This window comes from Accipiter gentilis, chromosome 33 (genome assembly GCF_929443795.1).
Source record: "Accipiter gentilis chromosome 33, bAccGen1.1, whole genome shotgun sequence".
In the NCBI taxonomy this organism is placed as follows: Eukaryota; Metazoa; Chordata; class Aves; order Accipitriformes; family Accipitridae; genus Astur; species Astur gentilis.
The window spans coordinates 4,218,500-4,239,226 of record NC_064912.1 but is presented as its reverse complement, the minus strand read 5'-3'; the positions used below and the strand labels follow the sequence as shown (position 1 = coordinate 4,239,226).

At 37.5% G+C, this 20,727-nt stretch overlaps 1 protein-coding gene across 11 annotated transcripts in view; it reads right to left on the bottom strand.

Moving 5' to 3' along the window:
• RBFOX1 (RNA binding fox-1 homolog 1) overlaps window positions 1-19,677 on the bottom strand; it is a 1,352,985-nt gene extending 1,333,308 nt beyond the window's left edge. For all 11 annotated transcript variants that reach the window (XM_049791518.1, XM_049791517.1, XM_049791521.1 and 8 more), the window contains exon 1: window positions 19,370-19,677. In XM_049791518.1, coding sequence (XP_049647475.1) covers window positions 19,370-19,603 — 234 coding nt within the window. In that variant the 5' untranslated portion in view covers window positions 19,604-19,677. The remainder of the gene's footprint in view (window positions 1-19,369) is intronic.
• Between the last annotated feature and the right edge of the window lie 1,050 nt (window positions 19,678-20,727).

Below are 20,727 nucleotides of genomic sequence, written 5' to 3'. Positions count from 1 at the left end.
TTAGAAACACTCTGCTGCAGTTTAAGACTGTTGTATTACTTTCTTCACTATGCCTGTGACCCCAGGAGAAAAAAATTGATTTCGTCGCAGTGTGCATAAGATTCTCTCTACTCTTCAGCAAAGCAATGAAACAGGCACTTGAATTCAAGGATGTGATTACATCCACCCTATTCTAAAGTATGTTTTCAGTACCACTGATTTAAGAGGAACTTACAGAGTACTGAAAAGCATGTGCAAACACTTTCCCAGGCCAAATCAAAGCTTCTGTTTGAAGAAGGGTATCCCTTTCTCATCGTGACCTTACAAATAAGCCCTCCTTAGTTACAGAAAGCAAAATTAAGCTGCACAACCATGTGGAAGAACAAAAGCAAGAAAGAGCTTTGTTACTGTAAATAGCACAGAAGCAGACAATGCACAGAAATTAGCAACAACAGGAGTGACTATAGAAATTACTTGCCATTTAAAAAATATATTAGCATTTAGTATTTCATAAGCACATAAATTTTCAGAATTACCCCTTCAGGGGTAAGACATTTTCTGTAAATGAGGCACTATTCTGAAAGAATAGCGTATTAGCCCTGCTGTCCCTGGAGAGAACAACTGCATACCCTACATCGGGCATGCTGCAGGAGAGAGACCACAGCACACAGCTTTCACCTGGCACTACAACAGACTCTGTGACCAACTTGGTTGAAGAAGATGGGCAACCATGACCTAAGGAGCAATTTTTCTTGGTTTTAGCTGATTTATCCCAACATTTTTAACTGCTTCCACCTGTGTTTTATTCCAGAATTGCTTTTTTCAAAGGATTTCATTTTAATTTGTATAGCACATGATTTTTTCCTTTGATAAATGGAAGTGTTGCAATTAGGTAGCAGATTCCTCTTAAAAAAAAAAAAAAAGTAAAGGAGTTAACCATTGTGTTCCTCAAAAAAAGTGCTATTACTGTGAATTATTTTTTAAAATGCTGATTTCATCTGGTTCACCACTTCACAGATGGGTGCAACCTTTTTCATGGAGATGAGGCCTCCGCATAGGGAACCCATTAATGATAGCACACAGGTAGAGAGAGTGCCATCTACAAGATCAGGCACAAAACCGTAATTTACTGTTGAATGAGTTATGTCAAGATTGTCTTGCTCTAACATTTCCAAGTATTTAATCAGGCTTTTCAAACTATCTAAATCTTTTATAAAGAACAATGAAGAAGATAATGATGAACTTGTGCAAAACAGTCATTCAATCTTAATCTCAGTAAGAACAAAAATTTCTCTTCAAAGAACATTCAGAATAGTGACAGTAATATTTTAGCACTTGTCCTCAGTACCTTCTCAAAAAGAGAAATGAAGTCAAGTTCCTAGAAAGTGCTCTGATTCATCCTGCCTCAAATGTTCCACAAGTTCCTAAAATTACTATGGAAGACTACTGAAAGAAACTAAATGATCCACACTGCCAGCAGCTGAGCATCCTGCATTTTGCTGAAACAGAGGGTGAGACTATAGTGCTGTGAGCTCATCTGCCTGGCAAGCCAGAACTCAAAAGGTTATTAATGAAGAGGATACGCAAAGTCATTTCTCACAGTAAAGCTTGATCTGGCAATCCGTTTAAAACTTCCATTGATTTAAAAGAATTTTCTTTTGAGCAAGTATCAATGCTTCTAAATTTCCAGTTTTTAAATCAAGACTCTCATTAACATTTTGGTTTATTCTTGAAATTCCAAACTGCTGAAGTGATGGAATTATTTCAGAAACTCAGCTTTACTAAAAATTCAGCTTTTAATTTACATTTTGTGTAGCAGCTTACATTCCTGTTTGCAGTCTTACAGATAAATCTGTCACTAAAATATCACCCAAACAGCTTAAAATGTAGAAGGTAACAGAAAAACTGAATCTAAAATTACTACTTTTAAAATATCATGATTGAAGGCAGATTCATTATTTGAAAAAGAGAGCTTTACTTACAATAGAATACTTGGAGTTGGTAATCCAAGAGTAGCTTTATGATAAATCCTACATATTTGTTAAAAGATTTAGAGAGTTTTCCATATATATACACACACAATTATCTCATACTAATTGTATAATTTCTTGCATTTCTTAATGTTAATCTGTTGGCATTTTTTATAATGCTTAAGGTGACATTTGGTAGTTCAGTTCCCACAGATACAAGTGTCATTATTCCTACAGAAACTATGGGATTTTTTCCCCAAAAAAACCACGTTGTTCAAAGAACGTGATAAATGATAGGAATAACAGCTTCACGATTTTTAAACTTCTTTATTCTTCAGAGTATGTAGTACTGCTTTCCCACTGCATTTTCAGCATTTACAAGGGAAAGGTAAAATGGCTATCTAGTATTTATGAAAATAAAACAAAGTAGAAGCAAGCAAACTGACACTGACAATATAAAAGCAAGCTCCAAATTCAGCCTCCTTAATCACTCAAGGAGATGAAAAGATACACATCTTGCAGATGAATAGCCATTGAGGTAGGCAAATCAAAAGCTTTTTCCTCCAGCTACCAAAGTCTCAGAGGTGAAAGCCAAAACCCTGGAGAACTGTGCTGGCTACTATAAACCATATATGCCCTGCTAAAGAGAGAGAGAAAAGGGCAGGGGGAATGCTGAAAAGAGGGAAGCAGGAAATAAGACCTGGTCGTAGGGGATTCCTAAATTCCAAGATTCTAAAAACAACTTCATAAAGGACAACCAGGCTGAAACGTTGATTTGTTCCCTAATTGAAGGCAATGTGATAACGGGCTCAGCATTTTGGGCTTTGAAGTTCCTCATGTTATTTTGGGATATGACCCATCTATGCAGATGCACAGTACGACATCTTTCACCAGCTCTCGCAAATTATTTTGTGTTGCTGTCAAACTCTCGGGCCAGTACTCCCCAACAGCACCCAGAATTTAATCTGAACAAAACAAACAAGGAGACCTTCTGAAGTACCCATATTAAAAATAAATAATAATAATTAAAAAAAGCCAATTCTAATTATCTCATTCAGTAATTATAAGATATTGGGACACAGACTTACTTTCCTCCCCGAAGACAATAAAGCTCATTTGCAACAAAAGCCTGTCATGTAAGTAGAGCTTACACACACACAGACAGGTATCAAAGTCAGCAATAACAATTCAGTCATCTGCAGCACTCCAAGTTATTGTTACAACTGGACAAATTTTCCAGGGAACAACTTGTTCATCCTGCCTGTCTTTTGCACTTGTTGGGAAATGGTTACTTGGAAACATCTCCTCATCGTGCTTCAGGTCACTTCTTATGCTGTATAGCTTCTGACCATATTCTACAAGGCACCTGACATGCTACAGTGAGGGAAGGACATGGCTTTGTTTTATGTTGGCTGTTTCAACTCCATGAAAATTGTGAAGGAATTCCGCCACCCCCCCAACCCTGCTCCCAATCTGTAAACTGAAGGAATCCACAGAAAAAACTCACTGGCTTCAAAATGAATTTGGGAATGAAGTGCAACAAAGTTAAACAAGTACTTTTACCTGAAAGTTACATTCCCTCTTTAACACTACCTTCCATACACACTCAAAATCCTGTGCCTGTATTTGGTACCAAATACCACATGCAAGACTGCCCATTGGTAACTTTCCCAAAGACATTCTTAGAACACCTGTGTAACTCACACACCTGGTCTTCTAACAGCTAGGATGTATAAAAACTAAGCACGTTAAGAAAACTAGTTATGATAAAGGAGGGAAGCCTTTTAGAGTACTGCAAAGGCAGTTTAGCTCTTTCCTCTCAGTCTCAGAAGAGGATTTCAGGTCCACACCTTATCAGAACAACCTGCTACATGTCTCCAGTTCAACAGAGCTAGAACCAAGGGGCCAGTTGCTCTCCCTTGACAAAGCCACATACGTTAGTTACATCAGTTTCCAAGAACGTGCGGTTGCTTCAATTCAGATCTGTTTTGCTTTCTCGCCAAAATAACAGGTTTCTAGGATTTTAAACAATGTTAATGCGGATCTGTGTTGCTCCCTATTTGAGAGGTGGGTTTGGTGCCTGGCTCAAGCCACCATTCCTATGATAGAACAAACTCACGATTCATTCCCTGAAGTGAAGATTTCCTCCCTCAGGTAACAGAAATCCTGCTCCAACCACAGATACCCTAATCAAATAAAAAAAGTCTGAGAACAGTTGTTGATATCTCCCTGTAGGTTCCATTAAATTTTGTTCCTGCTCCAGCACAGCTGCAATCAGTTCCTAATTTGACACTGGCTTCATGAGAGACAGGTCAGAGATGGAAATATTTAAAACAGTGTTTTAAAGACCATTCTACTCACTCTTTGTGGCTTCTCAATTTCATCTTTCCCTCGGTGTGTGTAATTTTGCAAAGATCTTTGCATAAAACTTGGGTGGTTTTAAGTATTCATCAGCTCCTGCTGCTCCCTCTCCACCCAAAAGCATAATACCAACTCTGACACTGCAATCATTTACACAGTAACTAATTGCAAATCAGAGCAAAGATTGTGCCTTCAGGTGAGGCATGAGCAGCAGGAACAGATGAACTCTTCAAGATCCCATTTTCATGCAAATGCCCCATACTATAAAGAACAAAAAAACCACAAACATCACAATTTGTTTAATGAAATGTTCATGTCAGTTCTGCAGGAGGTATCAAGGCTCTTTTAATACAAGTGCATTTTTACTCTAGTCTTAGAGGGCTTAAACTTTAAGTTTGTAGCATACATAAAAACCAGATTCTGGCTCAGGTCTTGGGAGATTTAGGAGGATCCCAATGTCATCTACGGAGTTTTCACCATCTTCTTCAGTTTAAGTGAAGTCAGAATATGTCTAGTAAGTGTTACACAGAAAGCAGCCATCTCCCTTAGGCCTAAACTGAAGGAAATGAGTTACTCTGTTTGCAAATCAAACTCTGCTGCAGTCATATTGAAAAATTAATTTTGAAGGTGGGGCAGTCTGCCTGGCCTTTGGAGGGCTTCCTGGCACTGAATGCAGACAAAGATTATATTGAATATGACCCCAAGTCACCTTCAAGCTGTAGCTTAACATACAAGTCCTTCAGAAGAAACTGGGCTTTTATTATCAGGGATAATAAACACACTTCCCATATTTACATAAGACCTTTCATCAGAGAAACTCATGATGCTTTTCAAACTTAATTAAGTTTTAGTTGAACCTAATTGGAGACATGCATGTTAGGGTGTTATTGTTGCCATTTATAAACTGGCTAATCTTAGAATATGAGAATTTTAACTACTTGCTTTATGTGATACAACTAATTCTTGGTAAATTGTGCTAAGAAAGCCACTTTTGGAGTCGGTGGACCCTTGAGTGAACCTGTATCAGTGCAGCTAAAAGCAAGGAAATGTTAACTTCTTTCTAAGTTAAAGATGTAGGAGGAAAATTACCATGCAAAGGGAGAAAACTAAACATTAGTCATATACACAGCTGCATTCTTTTCCTTGGTTTCCTAAGGAAAAATGTATCTTGGGAAATCCAAAAATGGATCTTCTGCCATCCACATACAGAACAGCATCCAGTGCCAACAAGGTAAAACCACAAAGCTGTAAACACAACAAACATCACAGGTTAAACACCGTGATTAGTACCAAATAATTTGAATATTGTCAAAGACAAAGCAAAGCTGTTTAAACAGAACCTGACATCCAGCTCCAGTGAGACACACTCTTAACAGGTCTCATCCTCTGTTGCTATGACTTCAGTGACTGATTTCTTTGGTTTCAAAGGGAGCACAAACAGTACCTTTAGGTTTTGAGGAAGAAGCCTCAAGAACAGTGAAATTTCTTGGGAGCTTCACGACAGCTTCTTGTGTTAGTTCCCTCTCTTCTTGACACCTTTGAGAAAAGCAGATTGGTTCCACTTACATTCCATTACATTATTCCCTTATATTTTATCTATGTTCCCCCACCAACCAACATCATCTCTTCAACTGAGAGGCTTTACTTCACTAAAATACAATTTCTTTGCTAGGTGAAAGCGATGAAATTCCATCAGCCTGCCTCCAAATCCCCCTTAAAATCTCTGTAAACAATAAAATGTCTTCATAAGGAGGGCTGTTCAGATTATTTCATATAATTTGTTATTACAGATGAAACTTGAAGTTTTTGACACTTGAACCTTGATATAGAGAACAAACTGCTCATTGCTTAATGATCTAGCTCGTCTTGATTATCTCTCTGTAACTTTACATACCAAGGTCTGGTGTTTGTCAAGGATTAAGCCCGTCAGAGACTTGTACTTGGGAGTGATGAGCAAGAGGGAGCCATGAGCAATCACAAAACTTAATTAAATGTTTGATGAATTTACCATCTTGTTGAGAAGGCACAAGCAGAGGACTTGCTTGAATAGATAGGGTCGGAAAAGATAAGAAGTCCTGCCTTTGTTCTCGTCCTTGTAGATAATTTAGTTTAAACTAGCCATATGGTTTTACATCACTAATGAAAACTTAGATAATAAGAGCACTAACAAGCATTTTTTAGGGACTAACATGCATTCTTTAGGATAAGATGTATCAAAACGTGTAAAGGACCATACTGCGCAGAATCACCTGAGGACGGTCAAGTAGCAGACAAGTGAGGAAGACTATGGAAGACCACCAGAGGACTCCTGAAGACCACCAGAGACCTTCAATGCTCCTGCGTAAGGGACATTTGCATATGCTAGTAGTTTCCTGGAAAACTGATGAATACGTATAACATTTCTTGGAAAACTAATGAATATGTGTGTAGAACATGTACTTAACCTGCACAAATAGGCCCAAACGGTGTGCACGATAGGTGGAGCACCCAGCGCTGCCAATAAAGAATACCTACATAATAGTTAATCAAGCTATTCAGTTAGTTTCTTTGAAACAAGCTGTTGGACACTTTTTTGACACTTGAACCACTTCACACTAGAAAGAAGCCTTTGGAATTACTTGGCTAAAAGGTGCTATACAGTAAGTGCATGTTTACATGATTGCTTGTTTTTGTGAGGAGAATTGTCTAGATACTGAATTCTGCCAGCTTCAATGATGAGACAGCTACTACTACCAGACAGCAAACCTCACTGACTTAAGATTCACAGTAAGGCTTACCCAAACATCCACTTCTTTGAAAATTTTCTTGGTTGTATTGCTGACTAAATGAATACTGTGCTAGCAATGTATCCTGCAACGGACTTACGATAAATGGTCTCTCTACCATCTGCCAGCAGGAACCATGCTCTTCATCCCCAGAAGTGTCCACTCTTCTGCTCCCAGTGGAAGAGCATACAGAGTCAATTTTAGAAGTTCAAACTAAATAGGAGCAGCAAGAAAAGATTAGTGAATTTTCAAAGTCTGGTAGACAACATGCACTTTCTTGAGATGACAGGAACAGACCTTACACCTTGAAAGTCATCATTTTCTTCAGACAACAATTTCTTAGCCCAAGGAGTAGGGTCAGTAATTTAAAAGGCTGAAAGCTTTTGTTTATAGGACAAATATGCACATTTCATTTCCAGGATTCCTTAAATCAGCGTGCTAAAATTACGCATTAATGAAGTAGGGTATTTTGGAGTTTGGCCTTAGCAGAAGAAAAATGTTCCTGGCAATTACGAAAACTGATGCAAGACTAAAGTAGCAACAAGGATGTACACACATTTGCACAATCACATAATACATATGTAACTAATTTAATTCTGCAGCCTCTGTGAGTTGGTATAGTGTTCAAAAGTCAATACTAATTTACTAACCTGTAACAGCTACTTTTTTAGAACCTCCATAAGAAGGGCTGATGATTAGCACATGAAAAAGCCCCCTCCCTTTAGCAAACAGATTTAAGAGCAATATGTTTAGCAATTATGCAGCTGGTATATAAAAAAATCTACCTTAGCAATTTAAGTAAATGCTCATTTTATGAAAACACGCTTTAAGAAAGTAAACAGATAATAGGATGCTATCATCTGCATATGTGGAATTCCAGTGAAAACTGCCATATACTGAGAAAACAGAGCAATTGGTATGAAATACCCTTAATTGCTGTATTTTTTTTTTTCTTTACTAGGTGGTTTGAGCAAAAATATTGCTCTATGGGATTATGGTTTTTCCCTAGTGAAAAAAACCAACCACCAAACAAAACCATGCATCTGTCCTCTCAGCATTACCAGGCATCCTACTTCCCTAGCCTTGTGCAATAGCTGTCCACAAAATGAACCTCCCAGTGCGTGTGAACCTTTAATGTTATAGTATAGCTCAGTCTGTTTTAGCAGAGGCAACACTGTATGTTGTACAAGCACCGCTAAGAGAACATTATTATGGCACAGGAGAAAACTAAGAAGTTGCTAGGCCTCATAGCCAAACTGCCGCCACTCTCTAATAACATTGTACTTCAATCCTCTTAAAAGGTATCAATAGTCAAACTTGTATATACAGCTCCCAAGTGAACGCAAGTCTTCTGTTTGCTCTGTCAGCTGCTTTCCTCGCTGCTTTCCCTTTGCTTGTTCAGAGCATCCAGTGACGATTCCAACTACCTCTGGAGGTGAGACTTCTTTTACCTGAGATTTACACATCAGTTACGTATCTTCAGTAAACAGGTCACCCAGGTTTTTCGGTGAAATACATGACAAGCTGATCACCTTCCAGCAGCATCACACAACCCCACTACAGTGACCAAGAAGCTGAAGACTACGTTGGCCCATAATTTATTTCAGCCACACAGTTGGTTTTCCTCTGGTTTTTGTTCGTTTAGTTTGGTTTTGTTAAAAGCTTCCCTGCTAAGAACAATCCACAACTGCACATATCCCCAAGAGAACAGCTTTAGCAGCTACCTTATATAGAGGTTATAGACATCAAGTCCTGAGACACCAAACAGTAGTTCATGTCACAAATATATTTGGCCTTTTGTCCAAACTGACCCATCCACTAGGAAGATTAAGGATCGTGGAAAGTAATCTTTGGGGCAAAATTAATCTGTCAGATAACAACAACATATAAATTCAGTTTAGACTTCTTTATTCTATTATATAATGAAATATTTTTTTAAAAATATCACCATTCAGCATATTAGAAGGATAGGAAGTAGCCGCCTAATGTTGCACTGATCTAGGACAATTAAGGACATTAGAATACAGCTCAGGACTATGTAACAGAATGACTACAGACAACTGATGGTGGGTTATGGAAAATAAGCATGGCCCAACTTGAAGTGATTTTTGATTGAAGTTTTGGAGTTCCATTTATAAAAATAATTATTTATAATATACATCAACCACTCTGGAGTACTAACATACATATCCAGATTGGTTTAACTGTGCAGCTACACAGCACACTTTAAAATTAATTAAAACCAATCACATAGAAAAAAAAAAAAGGAGCAGGGTCATTCCAATTAAGATGCCTCTACAGTTATGTCCCACAAAGATCTGTTCTTCCATTAATATTATTCAGTGATTTTTTTTTCAGTGAATTGAGGAAAGTGGGTAGGTATAAATCAAGTCACTGGTAATGTTCAGACAACTTAAAACAAATCAAACAGCAGTGATAAACTCTGGGCTTGTCTGACAGAAATGCACTTCCATATGGGCAAACACAGAATCATTTGTGACGAAAGCAGGATGAGGGTATAGTTCTGCTCAGCAGCAACACACCAACGAGTTCACCATCTCATTTGCAGATGTTGGTAAATGAACTTGAAACCCAGGGCAAGGCAGTACCTAAACCATTCCAATATTAACAGGGGACCATCTAGCAGAATCAGCTTGCTTCAAAAATGTTGAACTTGCAAAGAGACAGAGAGGATGGAGATTAATTATTTCAGATGGGGAAACACAGACCTTCAAGATAGAAAACTAAGTACACGGATACAGTTACTTAGTTTATCCAAGAGAAGGCAATGACTTTATTCCCATCATGGGAGTCAATAAGATCTGGTGCAACAAGTCTATACAGGCTGGGATGTGCAGTTGGGTAAATTCCAACTACAGGAAAGTATATATATTTTTTTTACAGTGAGAATAATTAGCTACTGCAAGAAATCTTCCCAGGGGTTTGATGAGTTGTCCATGACCTGATGCCTTTAATCAACAATGGTTGTAAATGGTTGTTTTTTAAAAATTAGGTGTTCTAGCTCAAACAGAAGTTATGGAGTCAGTCCTAACTTTTAACAGAAACCAGGGTCTAACAATCAATTCTAGCCTTGAAATCTAAGAAGGGTCTATATCTTACTGGCCAAGAGCACCATGCCTTCGTGTAACATCTACTTATATAGAGATAGAAGAAAATATTGTCACATAACCAAAAACTATTGTGCGTGCAAGATTTGGTAACCAACCTGTAGTGAGAGGAAGAAATTTTGTTCTGCTGCTGTTCCATGAATCAGTCTTTTTTTTAAATCTAATGCAACAGCTTTCTACAATGTCATTATTCATTTTAAATTAAGTAAAAAGTGAGTAATTGCTCAAGCAACACCTTACCATTTTATATAGACTCTTTTAATTCACAGACAGTTTTTAAACATACCAGTCAATGATTTTGCCCTCTGGAGACAGTGAAAAGATTAGGTTTTTTAGTTGAAATACATATCGTAAAGAAGAAACCTCTCAGCATCTCAGAACAGAGTTTACTTTACCAGTGTACTATTGATCAGAATGCTTACTTTCCATTTAGTTATGGCCCAGCTCAAGGAACTAACATAATTACAGTGTGGTGACAGTTTGGATTTTTACATACTAAATCCATTTATATTTTTTGTGATTAGTCTTCAGTTTTTGGAAAACAACATTCACTGAAAATATTATGTGTTGAATACACGGTACATCTCAACTAGTAAAACAAACATTTGTACTATGACAGAACTTTATATACATTATATCAATTCAATACCAAAAAAATACCTTTTTAAAGCATATGTGTAATTAAATAAAAAGGTTGCCAAAGCCTACACACTGCAAGTGGAACTGGGATGTAGACTTAAGTGAGACTGACGGATTTAAATGCAAGATAAGGCTATGCAGCCCCTCTCTCTTTTTTCCCCACCCTTCCTCCAGTGTACCTCAGTTAAGACCTTTCTTCCCCCACCGTTCTAATTCTGTGCTAGCAAAAAGCCTGTCAGTGTACAGCTGCAGCTGTTCTTCCTATAAGTATATTCTTTACTCAGCCCCAGCACAACTTTGTGTCAGGATCAAGCACAAAAACACAGTTATCTTGCCTCACCAGAAACTGCCAAATACCTCTTATTCTTGCTGGAACTCTGAACAGGGCTGGCCTATCACACCCAGTCATAGAGTAGTGACTTTTGATATTGAAACATGGGAACTAGCATAACAAATATAAAACAATTTTATTTTTGAGCCACACATAGTGTGTAATTCGTGCTCACTAAACAGGATGGCAGAAGAAAGCAACTCTGATCCACTATGCTATAGATTAGTACAAATTTACTGGATGAAATTCAATCTTTGCTGTTTGTGCAAGTTTTACTCTGCCACAAGTTCACTTAAGGCTATGCATATTTATTTGGTGTTTGCACTAGTAAGGCTAAGCCCCAGTTAAAAGAAACAAATGTTCAATATAAAGCACTAAATCAGATTCAGGTATCAACAAGAATATCAACAAGAAAGATGCAACCAGCATTTAAAAAATACAGATTATTACCAGAGTAGTATTTGACAACACATCACAATTTTGACCTTCAGATCTTGCAGAAATGGTCTATGCAGCCTTCCAACATCTGCAGTCATTCTGACTGACAGCAAATGCAGAAATAATAATTTTAAATGGCTATGAGCTTATACATTATTTGAAATTCTCATCTTAAAAGAAACCTTGCAAATACCATCTTACTAAAATCCCCTATCGTTAAGTTCAGAACCAGGAGACTGAATAAACAATACTGCTTCTCTAAAACAGGAATTTACCACACTATTCCTGGATATTAATAATAGAAACTTTGTGAAAACTTTAAATTTTTCATTATTTCCTTACTATCAAGGGTAACAAATACCATCAAAATAATTACAGGAGCTGTGAAACACAGAGCCCTTTAAGTGTATGCCATTAATCACTGATCCTATGCTGTCTTTGCTGAACTATTCAAGGTCATTATGACCTTGGGAAAACATAGAGCCCTTTAAGTTTATACCAGTGACGGCTGATTCTAAGGTGTCCCTGCTCAATTATTAAAGGCCATTATGACCCTGCACAGTTTTGCTAGCCTTCAGGCAACAGCACTGAGCAAGTAATACACCACAGATGCTCAACCTTGTTCTCCTTTAGCAGCCTTTACTTTCTTACGGCGATGAAGAATAACTAAATGTTTCAGACATTATCTCTGAGTCACAGGTTGGGGATCACTGGTCTTACCAGCTGAGGCCTGGAACCGGAGCAGCTAGAGCATTTCAGATGACTTTCTATATAGCCTTGGACAAGTACGTGCTTCTCTTTCCCTTCACCTTTTGACTTGTCTGTCCAGTTACCAACTAGATAAAGAATAATTTATTTTATGAAGTGAAGGACTGGTGTTGTATTATTTCCTAGGGATCCTAAACAATCTGTAATACTCAGCAACATTCGAAGCACAATGATCCACAACACAGTCTACATTTCCTTGCAAGCCCCTGACACAGCAGAACAGAAACATCAGCAATTCTGTGGCATTATCACCAGACACAACTCTACGTAATGGCTAGTGTAATATGGCTGAAATGCATTATATTGTAAGCATGCAGAAAGAAAAGAGCAGATGAAAGAAAGACACATTTATAAGAATTACTGTGCTTAGGAAATCTTTTTCACTTTAAACAAGTTTTGCTTTTAGGACTAGAATGAAAGTGTCCTTTCCAAGGACTGCAGCTACCAACATGTCCTCTCCTGCCACTTCTCATTTATTTGTGAATCTTAGATGGACCTTTATTAATTAAATCTCAGTACAACTAATTGAGAATTACTTCATTATCTACCACTTACAGTCAATGACATTAGGTTAAGTTACTCAACTGTTGTATTTTCCTAGATGAAGCAATTAGAAGATTCCTGTTAGTAATCAGCTTGCTTCACAACTGTTGAAAAAGTTAAGTCCATTTTAATACTAGCTTAAGATGCCAGAAGGAAAGAGTTCAGGACACAAGACAACTATCAAAAGTAAATGTTCTGTATTCTTAATTTAAAGGATAGTTCCTTTCTAGTGTAGACAAGACTATATATAACTCCTTAGGCTGTTTAAGAACTGCACAGTGGACAAATCATTAGAAGACATTAAGTGCATTCTCTAGGGAGAAGTTACATGGGTGGCAGTGCATCAGATACTACAGTCTAATCTAATGGAACAAAATAGGGAACTCTTTAGTAATAATGCACTCACAAATGAGTCTGAACATTGAGTACTCCACAGGAAACGGAAAGCTGGTGAAGCACCAGTCTCCTTCCATTTTCAATTTTTGCATAACTTCTATGGCATATTCCCTATTGTTTCAATCCGGGCAAATGACTAAACTGCAAGCATTGGAAAAAAAAAAAAGCACCCAGAAAATAAATAACTTTATTAATTTCTAAATCAAAGACTTGAAATAAAAATGTTTTTCATAATGACCACATTATTCAATGCACACTAACCTATATTGCATTACAAAAGGAGAAAGACAGTATCAAATAAGAGCAATGCACAAATATTTTAATTTCAAATCTCCACTAATTCAACTCCGTAGACCAGAAATGTCTTATTTTGCACTTCAGAAGACAGTAATGGTTGTAATTTCAATCAAAACTAATATTCCAGTTACTCTACAAGAATTATAGTATTAGGTAATTGATTATTCAAATTGAGATAGAAATGTTCTGTGAATGTTCCTTATAGAAATTAAACTTCCAATGGGTAAATACAAAGGGCTTATGCTACTCTTGGTTGCAATTGTGTGTTAAAAATAGGTAGTCTTTCACTGAATAAAATGAAATTTCCCTGTGTCAAAACCAGGCAGTCCCTATGAAGTTTTTTGTTTTGTACACTTACCCCCTGCCATCTAGTGATCTGTCCTAATAACTACATTAAAAATGTTAAAATGAGGTCATCCACAAGGGTTTATTTCTGCTGCCTTTAGTTGTCTTAGTCAATTCCTTATTGCAGTTATTCCTATGACTTGAGTCACAGTGACAACTGTTTACCAGCATGGGCATTAACCAGAAGAAGGTTAACAGGAGGATGAATCAGTTTCAGGGAGAACATCTTCCATCAACTTGTTCTTGGACTTGGAATCAAGTCCAAACCAATTTTTGAAGATCATTTATCCACACCTTTCTACAAAAGGCTCCCTTACCAGCATTTAGCAAATAGTCCTGTGGAAGTAGCAAATAGTCCTGTGGAAGTAATGCCAGCAGCTTATATCAATACCACCACTCACTGCTAAAGAATTATTATCTCCTGTCTTTATTTCTAAAGACAAATAATTAAGCCCCTGTCCTGGATCACAGAATTTGATTGTGTTCCAAATCAAAACAATGGAAACATTAATTCCAGCATATCTTACAGTCTGCCTAACAAGTCAAAAGACTAAATCCTTAAGTTATCCTCAAAATTAGGTAACGAGACCCAAAAATAGGCGAGAGGAACGGCAGACATAGACTGCTTTACACAACATGTTACAAATGTCATGCTATTGAAAATGTTTCAGATCTATGGTGTCCTCCTAGACGATGGCCATTCCCTTCCATAATATCTGAAGACAAAAGGTTCTCAATAGATTTAAACAATATTATAAGGAGGAGGGGAAAAATACACCTAAACTGTAGCCTTGACAGTAAAGTGCTTCAATCTGCTTAGGACCCTGAAAGTCAAAAATCAGCACCTTAAATTGGACTCTCAATCCAGTACAGACACACCATCTCAGGTTCTCCCTCTCTAAACATGATTCCCCTTCAAAGTAATATTCATAAATAGTATCAAGAGCACAAAACCATGTACACACAAAAGTTTTCTTAATAAACCAACTCTAAGGAGCAACTAAACTTTCTAAAACAAAAAAATCTGTATGAGAAACTGCATTAACACAGTGTAAAGTTGCACAGCAATGCACAGAAATGTCAAACTGCCAGACTTCAGATCCACTTCTTAGGCTTGACTCTATACTGACCATACATTTCATGAAAAAGACTTGTTATTGAGCCAAAAACCGCTTTTCATATAACCTGAGCTAAACATAAAAGATAATACATGTGCGTTTCATTTGTCTAGTTTAACACCATTCTCGTATTCAATGCCCCCTTATATTGTCCTGTATGCAAAGATGAAGACATCGTATAGCATGCCACATCTTCCCATCTAAACTGTATTTAAACTATATCTAAAATATCTATTAACATCTGAGACTTAGAAGACTAGATTTGTCATGTGCCATAAGTATAGTGTAGTCAATTCTTCAGAATTGATCAGCAAAAACCATCTTCTTTTCCTACAAAAGTATTAAAGAACAAGTTTCATATACTTTTCTCAGATTTTCTTTTACAACAATACGACAGTCCCAAAACTGCAATAGACATTACTTTTGATGTTAACAATGAAAAATTGCAATTTTTCTTCACTGTACTTCCACACTTTCATCTTTTCCAAGTCTTCACAAAGGCAAAGGCATTTTTTGTAAAAGTCTGAAACAGTGCTTTAATTCCCAAATGCATTAATTCTTTCAGAAAAGTTGTTTAAAGGGATAAAAGTTCAAGCTCTCTCCTACACATTCCTGCGCATGTAACATTACAGATGAAAACACAACTTTAAGACTGCTGGATGCTATATGAACATTAGAGAATTCAAACCAAACCCAGGAATTTGATCCTGTTCTACAAATTTTGCACAAATGTTTAGGGGGGAAAAAAGTTTGGTTTGTAATAAGCAGGCATTACGAACACAGAAATACCTTTGCACCAAAATCCAAACAACCTTCACCGGGCCATATGGACTAATAGTTGGTTAAAGAGAGACCAAACAAGACTGTATCCTTTAAGAACAAGGATACATGCATTACAAGGATACACACTCTTAATGATTGTAACTCATAACTTGTATAAGTTAGTCAGGGGAAGAATAGGTCAATCAGCCTAGAAAAAAAAAATATTACTTGCATGCTTACTTCTTCACATGTTTTCTATTTCAGTAAATACTATTTTACACTAAATTAATAATTTCCAGTATGTGCTAGAGCATGGGTAGGGTGACAATCAACCATAGGACATCATGCACCTGACAGTTATGCTCATCCTCCAGGCATACAAGAGGTAGATTGAATTCTACAGAGACCCTGGTTAAATACTTTTACTCAAACTTTTGACGAAAAGGGGTGACTCACCAGCTCTTCCAAATGCTAATTCTCCACCATCTGTATCAAATGAGAAATTTTTAAGTTGAACCTTACTACAAAGATTGCATTCCACTTCATTTGATCCAAATAATTCATTCGATGCTATGCCAAAAAGAAACATTAGTGGAAAAAATTACATGGCCTTAGACCATGTGATTCACACCTACTCTTAGCAGTTTCTTCACTATAAATGAAAGTAATAAGAGAAGGCAAGAAGAAAATTTTTTTAATAGATGTCTAAATTAACAGTTACAGTTTTACCCCCAGTTACTACATTAAACTAGCTACAAGTACTAAGTGAAGGAATCATTCCAGACATCACTGCAAACTAGTTCTCGGCAAATGCAGCCTTTCATTCCCATGGCAAACAAAAGAGCTCTGTCCAGTGAAGCTAGTGGCAGAAATGTCCTTCTGCAACCAACTTCTGCACAGGAGCAGCTACTGTTATAAATACACAATGCCAAGTAAATGCCTAGAAGTATTATGCATCATTTCACAAGCATAAAATATAGATGATGTTTGCATTCTCTCATAATACAAGATTTCATAAGTGGAGTAATGAGTTAGAGCAGATGAGCTATGTAGATTTCTTTCTTCTAAACCTAAGAATGGATGTGGAATCATGCAAATAGCAGTGGAATAAATAAAGAAATAGCACATGTACTGTGCTGATTTTTTTATTACTAGTCCAAAAATGAGTCAAAGTCTATAATTTTTTTTTAATGTCCTTCTTTAAAATAGAAGACATAATGGACTATTAGGTACTGTTCTTCCAATGCATGCATTGATTACCCATACCACTATGCCTATTAAAATAAAGATTCTTCTGAGCACAGAAATGAAGTCATTCCAGTGTTTCCTAAGGGCACACAGTCCACCTTTTCCACCAGCTTGCTCTCCACAAGATGACGGACACAGTGATTGTTGAACAAGTTTTGATTTTTGGAAAGAGTTTTATGTTAACAGAATTTCAAATGTCACAATTTATTTCTAATAATGTCTCCAACTCAGACACACTGCTTTAAATGGGAAGGGGAAAAAAACCCACTGGAAGTTTATACAAAATGTAGTGCAACATCCCAAGCAAGAGTCCACTGAAGTGAGTGGAAAGAATAGCTTCACTGAGCTTTGATGAACTTTGAATCAAACTGGGTTTAATTTATTATAAAAAACTATTTAAGAATAGTTTTTTGCGAGAGACAAACAGTGAAGGAATTGCTCGTACTTATATTTGTTTTGTTAATATTTTTAGAAAACCCCTGATGAAAAGTCAGAACACAGTGTTGGAGCAGATATACGCAGGTCCTTGAAAGGACAAAAAAAAAAAAAAAAAAAAAAAAAAAAAAGACAGGTATCTATCACCACAGAACTTTCCTGTAGTGGTAGAACATTAATAAGGGAGTAAACCAAGCCTCACAAATGGGGCAGAGCCCAGTGATTTAGGTACACATCATTCTAATACATTCTACATTCTAAGCTTGATCCCTCAAAAGACAAAGTAAACTTATTCAATTAAAGCTTCTTTTTCAATAACTTCCTAATTAAATATTATAGTAAGATGTGCTATCAAGAAGACATTTACCTGAACCATGGTGGTATTCAGTTCTAGATATTTATCATTAAGTGGAATGGGTTTAAAGCCTTTACTTTCAAGAAAAACACATATAAAACCAAGGGTTATGATTTGACCAATTAACTTGCCTGTATATTGTATATCTTTGGGAAAAAAAAATCAGTATCTCTACCAGAACTGGTATCAGAACAAAAGCGCTGCTTTGATATCTGAGAATTAAAAAGAGCATGCCTTCACAAGCATTGGAAACCTCAAATGTAGACATACCTAAGTGCAACTATATGCAGCTACATGGACTGATAAAGGAGACTTTTATCAGTCTCCTTTTATCAGTTTAAAGCTGACACTCTAGACACATTTTAAATACTTTTGAGAGTCAGGAAAACTGTTGCGTTTAGAGATGGCCTTTCTGACAGAACGAACTAAGTAAACTACCTTTCCAATTATTTAAAAATGTAAATCCTCCAAAATATGGAGCATCTACTTGACTCCTGATTTGAAAAGAAATATCTTAATTCAGGACATCGATCCCAGGAGGGGGAGTGGGGGGGGAATTCCAGAAAACTTCTGGATAAAATCTGTACACTAAAATTTCCAGCAGCTGTTAAGTGAATTCTCGAAGCTATACTCTCACTGTATGATGACTGAAATAGGAAACATCTACAGCCAAGACATTGTTCCTACCACCACCCCTCCACTTCTGACTGAGGGAGCAGCTAGTACGTGTCCAGGAAAAGTACCTGGCCCAAATTGCACCGTGAGGAAAGCTTCAGCTGGCTGTGAACCCATATGTTTGTCCCCCTCCCCACCAGTTTTCTGCTATGCCTCAGAAACCTGCTGACAGGCACAGCAGCTGAGCTAAATAACCAGTCAGAAAGCACTGACAAAGTTAACCTCATCTAAAGATCTGGTAACAGTGATATTTATACAGACAACTGTTCAGCAGCTCTTTTTTGCAAAATCTCAACAGATGACATTTGCTCTCTCACCAGATGAGATCTCTAGCTACCAAGTCTTCTCTTCCCCTGGAGGGTCTGCCCTCACCCCCAGCTGTAAAATAGTATTCCACAACATAAATGCAGTTGAACATCTGAATGGACAGACTGATAAACAACCCCAAATGCCCAATTCAATGTACCACGGCTACCCAATTTCTAAGTAGGTATAGGGAGCTAAAAAACAAGCTCTGGCAGTTCATATTCATTCTCCCCTCACCCACCCCAAAAAAAATCACTTCCCCGACATACACATTTTGCAAGCAGCTAACAGTGAGAGCCAGATTAAAAGACACACTCCTGCATTTAAAAGCATGTAGCCAAGACAAGAAACTAAAGAGTAAGATTCTCATAATCTCCGTGAGACAGGACACTTGATCGCATTTGTCCTACAGTACTTGATGCTCAATTACCAACTTCAGGGTGACAAATAATTTAAAAGGTAACCTCACAGCCCTTTCCCAGCTCAGAGCCACTAAAGGTCCTCACTTACACTTTTGCCTTCACCACCTCCTTCGGGCACGGGCTCTTCTCTGCCTAAACAAGGCATTATTTCTTCTGCTTCTGCTGCTGCTGCTCCTCTGTCCTTCCCAACGTTTCCCTCTTCATTCCCCAGCTTCAACCTCTTCCCCTCAGGTTGCGAATCTTCCACGTCCTCCCTTCTCATCTTGCCATCTCTGCCTCGCTGCTTCACCACGTCTTCTGGGCTGCCACAGGAATTTGACATTTTTTAAGTGCTGTGGACCTTTTTTAAAGACTGATGGAGCTGCCTTTTTGGAGGGGATTTGGCTTCAGGGAGCTCCGATGTGCTCTCGCTCCTCTTAAATTTTAAGTGGTGTTTCGAAGCCTTTACAAGAACTGCACATAGCACTTCTGTTTCTCTGCCGCCCTCTCCTGATCACTGGGTAGCACTGTGCCCAGGACAGTTTCCAGGGCAGGCTGCTCACAAGCTTCTTTCTATATTCCACCCCCCGCACCTAATAAAAAGTAATAACCTTGCCTATATTGATTGTATGCACAATTCTGCTGCTTACGTTGCCAAAACCCTTTTACTTGTATTCTACCTGATCCAGAGTAATTGCCTTTCCTTAAAGTACAACATATTTGCTGCACCTTCTTTAAATCCAAATTTACCTCTGTCCCTGAGGGACGTAGTGGTTTTTTGGTTATATGCTGTTACTGATGACAAGAATGATTACCCATTAAAAGGTAAAGATTGCTTTAATTCCAAACAGCTTCTTTCAAAATTATTTCATTATTACTTTTTTCTTTACTTTGTAAAGTACCTTTGTATCTTCTAAATCCATATTCCACATTGTCACATCCATTTTGCACAACGTATTCTGCTCCTAAACTGTAGGAATGAGATTAAAATGAGATTAGGACGATCCAACATGACAGTTTGGAGATCCTTTTTGCTCTCTCAGCCAGTTTATGAAAAACACCAACACATAATCAAAGGATTGGTGTAATATTTGGAGTTCTTTTAAAAAAAGTAACAGTAACCTAGTGTTTTCACATATAGACTACAATATGCTGCTTCACCTCATTCTTCCAATACAGAAGGCAATATGAAGTAGAGTTAAACAAAAAAAAAAAGTTCTGTTTTCCCCTGCTTAAGTGCTTGTAGATTTAAGTGAGGTTCCTTACACCTTGCAGAATGAAATAAATCCCTAAGAAGCCCTCTGCAAATACCTAGATATGTTCCAGTCAGGGGATTAGGGACCAACCTTCAGACTGGTGACCAAACACTCAGCTGTGGATGAATGCACCTAATCAAACTGCCCAGTATGTCCAGTGTTCAACAGTGTCCTCCAAGAATCTGACAGAGTTAGGGGAAGTTAATCGGTG